This window comes from Ranitomeya imitator, chromosome 8 (assembly GCF_032444005.1).
Source record: "Ranitomeya imitator isolate aRanImi1 chromosome 8, aRanImi1.pri, whole genome shotgun sequence".
Classification (NCBI taxonomy): domain Eukaryota; kingdom Metazoa; phylum Chordata; class Amphibia; order Anura; family Dendrobatidae; genus Ranitomeya; species Ranitomeya imitator.
The window spans coordinates 43,107,112-43,122,907 of NC_091289.1; the positions used below are offsets into that span (position 1 = coordinate 43,107,112).

At 42.0% G+C, this 15,796-nt stretch overlaps 1 protein-coding gene across 14 annotated transcripts in view; it reads right to left on the reverse strand.

Moving 5' to 3' along the window:
- Window positions 1-3,573: 3,573 nt before the first annotated feature.
- The window catches only part of IQSEC1 (IQ motif and Sec7 domain ArfGEF 1), an 816,093-nt gene continuing 803,870 nt past the window's right edge, over window positions 3,574-15,796 (reverse strand). For 8 of the 14 annotated variants that reach the window (XM_069736797.1, XM_069736803.1, XM_069736798.1 and 5 more), the window contains 2 exons: window positions 11,394-11,443; window positions 3,574-10,575 (listed from right to left, as the gene is read on the reverse strand). In XM_069736797.1, the coding sequence (XP_069592898.1) occupies window positions 10,036-10,575; window positions 11,394-11,443 (590 nt within the window). In that variant the 3' untranslated portion in view covers window positions 3,574-10,035. The remainder of the gene's footprint in view (window positions 10,576-11,393; window positions 11,444-15,796) is intronic. The other 6 variants (XM_069736804.1, XM_069736807.1, XM_069736810.1 and 3 more) reach the window with 1 other exon arrangement.

The window sequence follows — 15,796 nt, forward strand, 5'->3', positions numbered from 1 at the left end:
CTTTTCCCCTCTCCACACATATTTCCCTACCTCCCTTTTTCCCTCCCTCCACCCATCTTTTCCTACCTTTTTTCTCTCTTCCCATCTATCTTTTCTTTGCTTCTTTTTAGCCTCTCTCTACCATTCTTTCTCTAGCTCCTTTTCCCCCCTCAGCCCCACTTTTCTTTCTCTAGTTCCTTTTTTTCCTCTCTCTACCCATCTTTAATAGCTCCTTTTTTCCCTCTCCACGCCCATCTTTATTAGCGCCTTTTTTTCCCTCTCCACACCCATCTTTAATAGCTCTTTTTCCCTCTCCTTGCCCATCTTTAATAGCTCCTTTTTTCCCTCTCCACACCCATCTTTCCCCAACTCCTCCCCCATCTTTCTCTAGCTCCTCCTTTGTCCTTTCCCACCCATCTTTTTCTTGCTTCTTTCCCGTCCCCAATTTCTAGGCCCATATTATCTGACTCTCACACATCTCTTCCAGCCATGCCAGTCCCATACTTCATGCTGTGTTCCCTTCATCCTTTTTCGCTCACACCCTCCCCTACTGTCACATCATGCTCTAGTCCCGGCCATGACCCTTTCCCATTGGACCGATGCTGACTTCCTTTCTTCTTGCTTCTTCCACTCCATATGGTTTTAAACAATTTTTTTTTCTCTTTTTACTTTTCATTATTATTCACACACCATTGATTTCTCTATATATTGTCTCAATTTCCATTGTTGTTCTTCAAGGTTTAATTTATGTTTTTTCATAAACTTCTCAGAAAAAACTTGTAAGTGCAGCAGAAAAATCACCAGCAACTTCAATTATCAGTTGTCTAAACTATTACAAAGCCCACACAATTTTAAAGAAGTTCTCCAAGACTTTACCAACGATGGACGATAATAAGGATATCCTTGGCCTAATCCTAGGTCCCAGATCTAGCAAGTAAGTTCTGAATTTTGGTCTTCGTCCCAATAGGTCTGACAAATGTCCTACACAATGTCTGGGGTCCAATCTGGAGTCCCTTTTATCTGCACAGTAGAAGGACTCGCGCAATAGTAGTGTCCCCATCAGTGTTTCCATGGCCATGGTGACTTCTCTGTATGAGTACCTATGGCTGGTACAGCAGTTCACAATGTAAGTTGATGTACAAGGAACAGCCACCCACAGAAATTTCACAATCCTGGAGAACCACGTTCGGGCTATGTCTATATGAAGGGTTTCTTAGGAGGTTTTGGAGCAGAAACTGATCGGAAACTCTCCAAATCCTCTTCAAAAATGCAAAACTCCTCAAAAACTTTGGAGGTTCTGCTCAGCTTCCACTACAAAAACTGAGCAAAAAGTATCTGCATGCACATACCCGGATACCTAGCACACTGAAAATAAGCAGTGTACTGTATATACCTCTGATTCTTCAGGAAACTGAGGCACACAACTCCTCTCATAAATGCTGAACGCCAAGGAGCCAGTGTAAATTGTCCATCGTACCAGCAATGCCAAGGTGCACTGGTGGCATTGGTCTACAGTTCCCAGTATGCTTTGAATGCCTTTTGTTCTGGAGATGTAATGGTTTCACAATGTTTTGGACATCAGCAGGAGTTCGGTGATAGTGTACGCATGCTCTCTACATGTACGCATGCTCTCACTATCCATCTGTGTAGCAGAATTGTTGTGCATCCAACCCTATTGTACTGGACCATTGGAAAAAGACAGGACGGATTCAAAATAACAATATATTAAATGATAATAAATTATAATAAATATTAAATGCAAATATTAAGCATTTTTGTAAATATTTTATCATATCTTTTCTTGGGACAACACTGAAGATATGATACTTTGATACAGTGTAACGTAGTCAGTGTACCGCTTGTATAACAGTGTAAATTTGGATTGCCCTCTAAATAACCCAACACACAGCCATTAGTGTCTAAACCGCTGGCAACAAAAGTAAGAACACCTCTAAATGAAAATTGCCAAATTGTGCCCAAAATGACAATATTTTGTGTGGCCATCATTATTTTCAAGCACTGCCTTAACTATCTTGGGCACGGAGTTCACTTGAGCTTCACAGGTTGCCACTGGAATCCTCTTCCACTCCTCCACGACATCATGGAGCTGGTGGATGTCAGACACCTTGCGCTCTTCCACCTTCTGTTTGAGGATGCCCCACAGATGCTCAATAGGGTTTAGATCTAGAGACATGCTAGTCCAAGTCCATCACTTTTACCCTAAGTTTCTTTAGCAAGGCAGTGGTCATCTTGAAGGTGTGTTTGGGGCCGTTATCATGTTGAAATACTGCCCTGCAGCCCATTTTCTCAAGAGAGGGTATCATGCTCTGCTTCAATTTATCACAGTACATGTTGGTATTCATGGTTCCCTCAATGAACTGTAACTCCCTACAGCCGGCAGCACTCATGAGGCCCCAAACCATGACACTCCCACCACCATGCTTGACTGTAGGCACTCAAGTTTTATGGTCTACCATGGCGAGGCCGGTTCTGAGTGGAACCTGTCTTGATAAACCACTATATGGTCTTGGCCAGTGTGCTGCAGCTCAGGTTCAGGGTGTTGGCAATCTTGTGAGTCACATGACACTGGGGAGGGAAAATGGCTAATTGAGCACAATTTGGTCACTTCCACCCAGGGGTGTACTCACTTTTGTTGCCAGTGGTTTAGACCTTAATGACTGCGTGTTGAGTTAATTAGAGGGTACATCAAATTTACACTAGTATACAAGCGGCACACTGACTACTTTACATTGTATCAAAGTGTTATATCTGCTGTATTGTCCCAGAAAAGAAATATAAAAAATGTGAGGGATGTATTCACTTTTGTGAGATACTGTATATTTATATATTATATTTTTAATATATATATATATATATATATATATATATATATATAAATATATATATATATATACATACATACATACAATAAAAAAATATATTTTTTTTACTTTGTCCAGATTTTAGACATAAGATGTCAAAAAGTGGAAGTCTGTTTAGAACTACAATATATGAATGTGAGCAGTGTGTAACTGGAACTTACCCATCATTTCTTCCACCATGATTTTTTTTTAGTGGAAGGAACTTTCTTGAAAATAAACCTTTGCATAGCAAACTGTGAAAACCAGCAGAGTACAACTCATCATTTTAAAGTCTTTTTTCACCATACATGCATATGGCGCCAAAGTTTTAGGCAGGTGCAGTAAAAAGCTGCAAACAGCATCAATTCTTCTAGTTACACGAATCGACATCCACAGAAGATCTGTGGTCAGTTCTCCAAGATGTTTGGAGCAACCTCCCTGCTGAGTTCCTTCTTTTATGTAAAGTGTATCTTGAATAATTGATGCGGTTTTGAAGGCAAAATGTTTTCACACCACACATTGTTTTGTTTTGTTTTTTTGTTTTCTCTTTTGTTCATTCACTTTATTTTTTATAGCTTCTTACATTGCAGCATTTTTTTTCCACACCTGCCTTAGACTTTGGCGTTGCATTGTATATATGGCAGGAGTTGAATATGTTCCGTTTCTCTGAATTCCATTTATCGGTATATCCTCACATCACAGACATACGTTACGATCCAGTGACAAAATACCATTGTCGTCTTTTATGGTTTATTGAGTTAGTCCACATGATCACAGTTATAGTTTTACATCGATAGGGTTTTGTTACTACTTACAAACAGAATGCATATTAAAATGAAAGCACTCCTTCTCTTCGCATTACTTACAAAATGCAACTTGTGTCCCATCAGACTAATGGGAATCTAACAGTCTACTCTTAGGAACTAACCCTCCGTGTGTTGTCTACTACGCTAATGTTATGGTCAGGAATCTAGTAAGAGATAGGGACTGTGTGCAACTTCAGTATGACTGCAGACGGAATAGTAATATACACACTATGTACAGGAATCAGTCACCTAGCTCCTACTTGGTCCTAAAACCGCCATTCCTAAATCGCCACTTGCGGTTAGTTCCTTTTTTGTTGTTGTTTTTATATATACAAAAGCAATCTTTATTTGCAGGCAAGAAGTGCAATGGTAATTTACAATGAAAACATAACAAATTCATGCGGAACTGCAGGAGACACAGCAAGTCAACAAGTAGAGAGTCAATATACATATATGTATAAATATCCGCTGCCAAGTTCAGCTTATATTAAGAAACCAGAGGTCTCCGCTACATGCAGCACCATGGGGAGTGTCATTCTACAATACATGTACAGTATATAAGTATCTTGTTATTGTTTACAGTGTACATTTCATTCTTAACTTAAAAAATACATATACATTATGTGGTCGTTCCAGGAAAGAGTCGGCGCCTTCATATTGGTTACGTCATATCGGAATGTGGCGGATTACATGAAAGCACTTTTATAGAACTACCGCTGTGCCGATCAATCGCAGGATCAATCTGCACTATACAAACAGCGTTACATAGAAAAGCAGAATATATTGTCTTTTTACTTATTTGGTCGATATGCCAAAATGACTATGTACCAAGTTTTATCAGCGGGAGGTTCAGGCCTCATTATTTCCACGCAATGTGTCAATAATTTACTTGTTCTCTTTTTCCCGCTTCCTAAATCTCTGGTTATAATGGTAAAAGCATGGTATAATGTAGGAGAAAAAGGTAGGGATGTATTCGGCACATCAACTTGCAGTTTACGATCCAAAAAACTTTATTAGGATGTCAAGCCATGTTAAAAGTGTTTTAAAAAAAAAACACCTAACGCGTTTCAGGCACGACATTAGCGCCCTTAGTCATAGGCACGTTGCTGTGCTTCTCAGCGGGATCAGCACTCAGCTGTTACACATCGGACCCTGCCTGATTTGGATTGGATCGCTATGGCGCGCAGCTCCCTGACCCCCTTTCTCCTCATTGTATAATGTACTACATTTTATTAGTAGGTATGGAAAAAGGAAAAAAGTAGCTTTCATCTGCCATCGAGAGGTCCGGTAAGTCAATTTCAGGTACATGTAGCTGACGAAGGGGCGTGAGCCCCCGAGACAGCTGCTTACAGATGGTCTTTATGAGTGTTACCCGAGCATGCTTGAGTGCTAATCGAGCATTTCGGCGAATAATATGTTCAAGTCACATATTTGCTAGGCAATCCCTGCATGTGCTGCGGCTGTCGAACAGCCGCGTGACATGCAGCCGCGGCGACTCGAGCGTATTATTCGAGAAGGCCTAAATGCTTGATTCGTACTCAAGCATGCTCGGGTAACACTTTATCCAAGCATACTCGCTCATCAATAATGGTCTTCCTTTTGGAGAAGACTCTGGTTTGGCTAACACGTTCAGGACAGGAGAGCCGCCGGCCAGTCCGAGCACCGTTTTCTACGGCCTTCTGACTGCGCCCTTACAATGTAAGTGTATGGAGCCTTTATTGGGCCGCTCTATAAACTTACCTTGTATAAGCCACTTTTGGCTCACAAATATGATCTGTCGAGTCGTTACCAGGACCAAAGTGGCGCTGGAAACCAAGAATAGACATTACGTTTATTAATGCACTATACTACATAGGTTTAGGCAATACAATTTAGTGGGAGTGCTCCTTTAAAAGGTCGGAGATTGACTTATAGGATACTTTCTTCTAATTGGTAGTGCTACAGAGGTTGTTTTATTTCATTTGGGGGGGATTTACAAGGGGAAGCAGTACCCACTGTAAATTGAAAGTGACACTGTCAGCATCTAGGCAGCGCATCTGCTGAAATTTGCATTGGCGTTGGGAGAAGCAGAATCAGACAGGGCCGTCGAGTTGCTAAAGCTCTGCGGGAACAACTTGAGACATCACACGTTTGCTAAGTCAACGTACCGTCCCATCGATGCTGCATCTTGATGCCAAATGCAAATTTCGGATTAGCTACTACAGAGCTCAAAAACTGTTTTTGCACCAAGAACTCTTTAGCAAATCTGTTTGCACCCAGGTTTCAGAACAAATGGCAAAGGGCATATACCAGAAACCAAATGGCACGAGTTCTTCTGGATCTCACCATCGAGATTTGAACATAACCATCGGGCTAAGCAAGTAGTGTGCTTGTGACTGCATATGGAGAAATAAAGGTGTCCACACTAATGAAGCTCCACACCGGCATTGTGCCTGCTATAGCTATGTTGTTGCCTTTCTAACTTCTACTAAATAAGATTAAGACTGCAAGAAGGAAAATATTAATATGATTCACGATGAAGAATACAACCAATATGCCGAGTCTTCTCTTTCCTGGAACGACATATAAATTACAGATAATTTCTACTATAAAGTACAGAGGTAAGAAGGGAAGGCTACATATTGTAATATGTTATCACCTTACCTCGGCTAATATGAACAATAATACTGATATATTCTGCAAATATACACTATTTAGAATGTAGCATCAGAATATTTACTATAGATGACATGCAAAACCGCTGTTTTGTTTGCCTTACCAGTAAGTTTTATAGCCTGTGAGGAACAGAACTGAGCCTTTTGATGAGAATGGGAGCCGTGAACATGTTGTGGGCAACCTCAAAATATTCTGTAAGAGACCTGACCTCTGCAGTGTACAAAGTGATGGGATACCCTGCAAACATGGCCTCGACAGGTAACAAGTGGTTTATGATTTGCAAGTAGTAACTCGATAAGACTGATTTGGGCAACACATTGATTTATCTTTTTACTCTATGTACCTGCAAAAATATGTTCTGTCCTTTCAGAACCAGACTTTGGCCCACATTTAATAAGTACCTTGCCCCAGTATCTGCCGCAAAATCAGATGATGATGAGAAGTGGTATAAGCTCTATGGAGTATGTGGGGTCTTCAAGTTTGAAGGGAACCTGTCAGGCAATTCATGCTGCCAAAACGCGGGCAGTATGAACCACAGCCTGGTTGCAGGATAGCAGCCAGGTATATCTTTCTCTGAAACCTATCAATCACCTGCAGCAGCGCTGGGAAGAGACGGTCAGAGTTGACGCCGGACAAGTCTCGTCTTCAGCTATGGTCAATCCGGCTCTTCTCAGCCCTTCTGCAGTGGATTCACAGGTTTCTTTCTCACTTGTGCATAGGGAGAAACCTGTCAATCTCTTCCAGTGGCGCTGGGAAGAGACGGCCAGGGTCGACACCGGACTAGTCTCGTCTTCAGCTATGGTCAATCCGGCTCTTCTCAGCGCTTCTGCAGATGATTAACAGGTTTCTTTCTCACGAGTGCATAGGGAAAAACCTGTCAATCTCTTCCAGTGGCGCTGGGAAGAGACGGCCAGGGTCGACATCGGACTAGTCTCGTCTTCAGCTATGGTCAATCCGGCTCTTCTCAGTGCGTCTGCAGGTGATTGACAGGTTTCTTTCTCACGTGTACATAGGGAAAAACCTGTCAATCTCTTCCAGTGGCGCTGGGAAGAGACGGCCAGGGTCGACACCGGACTAGTCTCGTCTTCAGCTATGGTCAATCCGGCTCTCCTTAGCGCTTCTGCAGTGGATTCACAGGTTTTTTTTCTCACGTGTACATAGGGAGAAACCTGTCAACCTTTTCCAGTGGCGCTGGGAAGAGACGGCCAGGGCCGACACAGGACTAGTCTCGTCTTCAGCTATAATCAATCCGGCTCTCCTCTGCGCTTCTGCAGTGGATTGACAGGTTTCTTTCTCACGTGTACATAGGGAGAAACCTGTCAATCTCTTGCAGTGGCGTTGGGAAGAGACGGCCAGGGTCGACACCGGACTAGTCTCGTCTTCAGCTATGGTCAATCCGGCTCTCCTCAGCGCTTCTGCAGTGGATTGACAGGTTTCTTTCTCACGTGTACATAGGGAGAAACCTGTCAATCTCTTGCAGTGGCGTTGGGAAGAGACGGCCAGGGTCGACGCCAGACTTGTCTCGTCTTCAGCTATGGTCAATCTGGCTCTTCTCAGCGCTTCTGCAGGTGATTGACAGGTTTTTTTTCGCATGTACATAGGGAGAAACCTGTCAATCTCTTGCAGCGGTGCTGGGAATAGCCGGCTGGACTTTCAAAGTATATTCTCTCTGAAACTAAGAAGCATTTCAGAGAATAATAGGCTGTGATTCATGCTGCTCGCAGTTTGAGCAGAATGAATAGCTAGACATGTTCCCTGTAAGACAAACTCATTTACTATAAATCTAGAAAATGGTGCAAATTGTGGCATAAATCTATTTCGGCTTACAGCAAGGATAGATTGCATTTTCTGCCTCTCAGACCTTCTCAATTGTAACTTTTGAGGAGACATGTCCTTCTACGCTACACGGAACTGATACACGCAGATTTTCCACCTCGTTTTTTGTGTACGAAATATCCACATCGTATTACACTACCAGCAAAGTGCAAAGTAGAAGTGTTCGAAGTGGAAATTGACAGCTGCAAGTGGATCAGTCGTTCCACTTAAAAGCTTGCGTAGGTCACGCTGGCCAACACGTCTCGATAAACGTGGGCTATGGTCTTCTACATAAATCAATAAGGAACTGAGTGCACTCTCTAATCATCATTGGGGAGGTCTTTTCTATATCTTTACATGGTTTCCACCATTTTCCCAAAAAAAAGTTTCTATGAAGACATTAGTTATGTAAGACATGACCCCAGTAAAAAATATTTGGGAGACTTGGAAACCTAACTACTGCTTTCTATAGCAGATACTAAGAAAATGATAATCGTCCGTTACGGTCACTAGCATTGTATAGTCTACAAGGAACAGTCTCTGCTTCTCAAAAGGAACCAAAAGTAGGCCCATATTGTTCTATAAGTAAAGTTTCTAAAGTCAGGGGTCTCAGCAACATACATATCAGCTGGTTCCTCTGACAGGTCTATCCTCTGGCCTATGAAGAGTTACGCTGGTATCAATAAGGTATACGGGCAAGGTACAGAATAGAAATCCATAGGTTCCTTTCATCACAGTGAAAAGTATTGTTTGGATTGGTTTGTAAAATGTGTCGAAATACAATGTACCCCTGTGTCCACCATGAAAAGCAGGAAAAGTAACGAGATGACCTCAAGCAATTCTGGATAGAGGTAACCATACACGTGATGGGTGACTTACAGAAGACTCTCTCGTGAACTGAGATCTGTAGAGTTGGTGGGGAGTAAACCGTTAGACTAAAATCTCTACTTGCCAATCAAAAAGAAGACAAAAAAAGAATGAAAAAACACTGCTAAAAAAGTCTGAAAATACATTCTCTGCTATAAAAAGGTCTCAAACGTTTCGCTCCTAGTTTCAGAATCAAAATGAACGGTGACAGCGAGACACTGCAGACAATGGAGAAGAAGATCCACGGACGCTGTATGATGCGAGTACACGAAAACACACATCTAGGTTTATGTGTTTACAAATCGTATGTATATATATATTTATATATATGTATATAAAAAAGGTAGATAATGAAAATTCACAGTTCTTACAGCCGTTAAAGTGTCCAAGAATCGGTATGGTCAATGGTCAGTTACTCTAGAAACTGCAGGGGGTTCTTCCGTCAGCTCACGTACCTGGAAGAAGACAGCGTAATACTGATCTGTAGTAGGTGGTTGTTGTTTTTTTTATGTTTTTTTTTTATCTTTTACAATAAGAATAATTTATCCTTTCGTACAAGCAGAAACTGTCAGAATAATTGGCACATATTATCATTATTACTACGGAGATTGCTTGGTTTTAGGAAAATACTAGAACCTCTTCGTAATGTTCCTACAAACTAGATGAAAGTGAGAATGCTCGTGAGTCAATATTGCTAGAGGTGAAAAATAATTTTTAAATATTTGTGTGTTTTTTTTTACTTTTTCAAGTACAATAATTTAAGGTACTAATGTGTACACGCACGCAATATATTAAGAAGATGCTATATGTAAGTGTGTACACGCACGCAGTAGAACTAGAGTAATTAGCTAAGTAGTATTATGAACCAGGCCAGTGCTGAGGGTTTTTTTTAAATTATTTTCTTATGCAGCTACTAGGCCGTTCTTCCATTGACTTGCTACTTCTATATTGTAATTAAATAATAAATAATGCTCCTCCTTTAAGTGTGACAGCAAGGAATGCTCTGGCGCTTTGGAGATCCTTCGTCTTCCCCTGCTGGAAGGATGATGCATCTAGACTATTGTGCTAATTCCGCTGTGTTTGGGTTTGGTGCTTGTGGACGTAGACGGCACTGGCTGAGAGTGATGATGTGGCGCATGCTGGGAATGTGCCGAGTGGCCGGAGTGGCCGGAGTGGGAGTGCTGTGCATGCGGGTGCTGAATGTAGGATGCATGGGAAGAATGCTGTCCGTGAGGGTGGTACTGGTGCGGCTGGATGTGCTGCGGAGGGTGGTAGTGATGATGGTGGTGGTACGGCGGTGGGTTTTGCGGCACGTGGCAGTACTGTGAGTGTTGTGCGTGTACTTGTGCCTGTGTTTGCCCCTCGGCTTGTGCCAAGTGATGGCTCGTTGGGTGCTGTTGATGTGAAATCAATGTAGGATGCTGCGGCGGCGCTTGTCCGGCTACCAGATGGCCTTGGGAAGATGGCTTCCCTCTCTTGCTACCGAACAAAGAACCTAGGAGGGAGGAAGAGTTAGGTAAGCTCTGACGAGAGGCACATTCCCGAGTTGAGGTGGCTCGTCTGCGCATGTGAGGGCTGCTAATGATGGACCCCTGAAAAGGAAGCATAAAAAATACAATTACACAATTTGCAGCAGTCCAATAGTATTATCAAAAAATACAACAAAGCTACACACCTAATCTAAGACAAGCCCACCGATGTCACTAGGTTGTCCCACTGCCGTCTCAAAAAGCTCTCGTAAAATCCAGACATTCCACTGTTACCATAGCGCTACAGCTATCTAAGCTAAACTACAGAGGTGAGCTAAGCCTATGTGAACTAGGTCTAGGCCTGGGCTTAAAGGGGACGGGCATTAGGTGGTCATGGGACACAAATTATCGGAGGTGAACACACAGAGATAGGTGACTGAGCACATGATCAGTGTAAATTAATGGTTCAAGATGAATGAAATCTCATGAAATCCTCATTGACGTAATTATCATATTGACTTTGTCTTCTGTCTACCTGAGTACAACCTCTGCTTCCCTTACGATATAGACTGGATCAAATTTAACAGTGTGGTCATAATATTCATCACACTAACAGATAGGCAAGAGACTGTCATTAGAAGTATAAGGTAGTGAGGAAAGAGGGTTAGCAGCCAGCTAGTGGTCCAGGGCCACCGTGAGAAGGAAGCAGTCATGTGTGGTGGTGGTGGTGGTGGAGTCATGCTTCTAGGAGCTAGGAGGATTACGAGGAGCCAGGAGCGTCCTCACAAATCTTAAGTGTTTGTTTGGCTTTGGAATATACAGAGTGAGAATCCCGGGCATGCAATATCTGAGGCAAGCAGAATACAGAGGAACAAAAAAAGTGTTCAAGTGAAAGGAAAGTATTCAAATGCATATCACATCCAGCTAGGCATCCTACTTACTTCCATATTGCTGTCTAGCGATCCTGCACTGCTGCGCCGCCCACGCTTGCCTGCCCAGGACATGCAATACCATAGATTAGATATCGACACAAGATCTGGGTAACACAAGTCTTCCCCTAGCTGACAACCTACTCATTTTACTCACTAAGCAATCAAACCTGACATATATAGATGCTCTCCTAGCGCGGTCTCTAGAAAGGCTGTACTTCTCTAGAGGCGTAATGCCACAAAACACGGGAACTAGCGGCTACCCAGCGGTGCTACAAAAACACGCTGTGAGATTCCAGCTTCCAGAATACCTTGCCAGGTTATCTCAGCTCTTCGGAAAAGATTGACGAAGTATACTGGAAGCCGTTCGAAGGTTAGGAGATGCCAAACACTGTATAGGGAATTATGGGTTAACAGGGGGTGTCCAGAGGAATAAAACTGTAGATAAATGGAGATAACTCATGCAGCTTACTAATATACTTTATGTCTCAAAAGTGCCCCGATCTTCAGCTACAACCTCTGAACTGGGCCCTGTCGGACCTTTTTCCAGTTTGTGTACCATATAGGAAAGCATTGACAAGAGTGATGTGCGAAGGGAACTGGTGGACTGATCATTTCAATAGCTAAGCCAGACCCCTTCTCTCTCTATACATCATCGGTGACAGAGAAGAGTCCTGGCTGACTTCTCGTTTCGACAACTAAGCCGGTCTCTACTGTGACAGAGAAGATGGCTAGTTGACTACTCAATTCGATAGCTAAGCCAGACCCCTTCTCTCTTTATACATCATCTGTGACAGAGAAGAGAGGTGGCTTAATGCTCATTTCAATAGCTAAGCCAACCCCTAGTGTTAAAGAGAAGGGGACTGGCTGTCTGCTCATTTCAATAGCTAAGCTAGACCCCTTCTCCCTTCCTCCATCATCTGTGACAGAGAAGAGGGTTGGCTGACTTATTATTTCAATTTGTACCCAGCTCCTACTGTAACAGAGAAGGGGGTTGGCTGCCTGCTCATTTCAATAACTAAACCAGCCTTTATTGTGATAGAGAAGGGGACTAGCTGACTGCTCATTTCAATAGCTAAGCCAGACCCCTTCTCTCTTTATACATAATCTGTGACAGAGAATGGGGCTGGCTTGCAGCTCATTTCAATAGTTAACTCAGCCCGTATTGTGATAGAGAAGGGAACTGGCTGACTGCTCATTTCTATAGCTAAGCCAGCCCCTATAGTGATAGAGAAGGGAACTGGCTGACAGCTCATTTCAATAGATAAGCCAGACCCCTTCTCTCTTTATATATATCAGCTATTACAGAGAAGGGGCTGGCTTAGCTTCTGAAAAAAGTCATCCAGACCCCTTCATGCACATCACTGGTCACATGTGTGCGAAGATGACCAACCACAACCCAGGACTGGATCTTGTAGATGAAGATCGGGCGGCACCTTACAGTAGTAAAGCGTATTATTAAGTTTCATAATTTATTAATGTAAACACATTTAAACTACATTTCTTCTACTTAGACAGCCCCCTTTAAAGCATTGTGGCATTAGACCATCTAGTAAATAGGAGGTTTCATAATAATTAAATGAAAAGCCAATTATATGATTTACATTCTCGTCATTACATGGGGAGAGACTGCCGCTAGTCAATTTGAATCAGTGACTTTTATTTCTAGGCATGTGTCCGGTATGACTCTAGATATGACATTCTCAGGTTGAAGCAGATCTGTAGCGAGGAGATGGTTGTTACACACTGATATCTATTGGAATATGAGAGATGAGACGTCTGGTTGTGATCTATTATCTCTACATCAGCAGAACAGGAGCTACGGTATGGGCACAGTCCAGGACCTGGGCTATGGGTGAGGCGGCTAGGCTACACAGGCCAACACATAGTAGCTTACTTGCACTGGTTTTGCCGTTTCTGAACAAGAACATAAAAGCTGCAAAATGACACTGGATGATTAGTGATGCAATGAATGGAAATGAAACATCTTTTTTTTGTCATACACAATACTTTTTTTTTACGTCTAAGCTTTAGTCTTTATGCTACAAGATTGACATAAAAATAAGAGGGTGAGTTTATCGTGTATTTGTGTGGCCAAATCAAGGACTAGTGTTTAGTGGCGTCAATAGAAATCCTGTCCCACGTAAGTTTAATAGATAAAATGTGCATGATGTATCAAAAACAATAATCCACATCAACATTATACAGTTCTAGCAATATTCAGATTTTAAAGAGAATCTTTCGTGACCGGACACTTGGCTTTCTATGCCTCGGATCTCAGCACCACGGACAAGTGATATGTCCTGATGGGACAACCCCTTTAAGTTGTCCCATCTGCACAATATTGTCTGTATGTCCCATTGGTGCATGTGACTGAAAGGCATTGGGGATGGGAGGAAGGTTGGGAAACGTCTCATGAACTACTGAAAAGCAGTGACTCCCCTCCTGGCCATCCAAGTAGAATATGGGGGTCATTCATTTCAATGGCTGTGCTGCATGCAATACTACAACTGTCCTGTAGGGGTCACTGCAGGGATAATGAACAGCTGATGGACGCTTTCCAGGCAGACCAATCAGAAACCTCATAATAAAAGGGTTATCTATGACATGATAAACCCTTTAATAAAGTTGAGGAGTCTTTTGCTTTTCTTTACCTGGACATAATCTCAGAAAGTATATGTAATTAAATGAAAAACTCATTAAAGGGAATCTGTCACCAGGTTTTTGCACCCCCATCTTTTAGCAGCATAATGTAGGGACAGAGACCCCGATTGCAGTGATGTGTCACTGACTGGGCTGCTTGCTGTCATTTTGATTCAATCCCTGCTTCCTCTGCTGCAGATCTAGCAGTTCTCCGAATGCTGAGCCCTGTATAACCCCGCCCCCATCACTGATTGGCAACTCTCTATGTACAATGTGCATAGGCAAAAAACAGTGGTGGTAGGGTTATACAAAGATCACTAATATGGAGGACTACGTGGCAGAAAATTTACAAGTCTTCGAGTGATAATCTCCTGCTGATAAAACTGTGATTTTCAAAATGAAAACAGGAAGCCCGGTAAGTGACACATTGCTGGAATCAGGGTCTCTGTCTCTACATCATGCTGCTCTCAAATTAGATGTCAAAAACCTGGTGACAGGTCCCCTTTAAAATATGTCTCCATTTTTATACTACAATTTGATGTGCAAATACTCTATAATAAGCTTGAACAAAGACGAAGGTCCATGATGCATGATCTAAATTCTAATCATGCTTCAACTTATCCTTCTGGTTGGTGTAATGGATCATCTAGGCAAGTCTTTACTATTAAGGTGTGGCTCACAGGATCCTCAGGGGCGAGTCTTTAGGCTTCTCCACCAAAGTCCCCTGTGAGCCACGCTCCTTATAAAGACCAAAACAATGCACCAACTAAAAAGACCAGTATCTCTGGAGACATATGGAGCTTTTATATAAGCAAACAGAAGAAATCGAAACACTCAAGAGTGGCGGAAAAAATAAGAAAAAAATGGCCACTTTAGACCTAGTGACAGGTCCTCTTTAAATGTTTATTAGGATCAATAAACTATGTTTCTCTAATTACTAGAAATATTTCATGACTATTACATTGTTATCATTTCTATTAGCATTTCCAATGCCAATGTCGAGCACATTTATTTCCTGGTAACAGAGAAACATGTTTCTATCCGTACAAATAGACTATTTATAGTGTGAGCATACCACACCATCCATACCTGCATAGCAGTCATTTTGTCTGTTATTTTGTAAAGGGTTTGTCCAAAACGAAGATATTAATGACCAATCTTTGCACTGTGTAGTGGCCATTTTTAGAATAGAGAGCTGAGCTGCAGTACCCAGGAATGGCCACCACTCAGTGTATGGCGCTGTGGGGTTCTGGCCGCAGGATCTGGTCTGATCGCTGGGGGTGCCTGGATCCCACTTATATCAATTTATGGATAGGTTATCGATATATTAGTCCCCTTTAAGTGATGGATATACTACTTTTATATGAAAAAGAAAAAAAAATAAAAGCTTGGTATTCATTAATGGAAAATATAAAAAAAATGAATTGTAATTTAAAAAAAACAATTTAGGTTTTAGCATTTGGATAGGAATATAAATATAACCATTTCATCAGAGGTAGGTGGGTCATAATAAGCCCGCCATAAATAAATGTTCTGTATAAGTAACGTACTGTGCTGCTATAATAACTGTATCAGATAAAGCCAACAGATACCAAAAAATCCCACTAAATATTCTGAGTATGCTGAGAGAGTCTGTCCAGAGTACGGAAGAAAAAGTGGTACAGACATAACCTGCTTTCTAATCCAAGTCTCATTACTTTTCCCGTTCCACAAGACTCCATCCAAGTCCCGCAGTCATCAACCGGCATAATCACTGGACACAAATCAAAAAT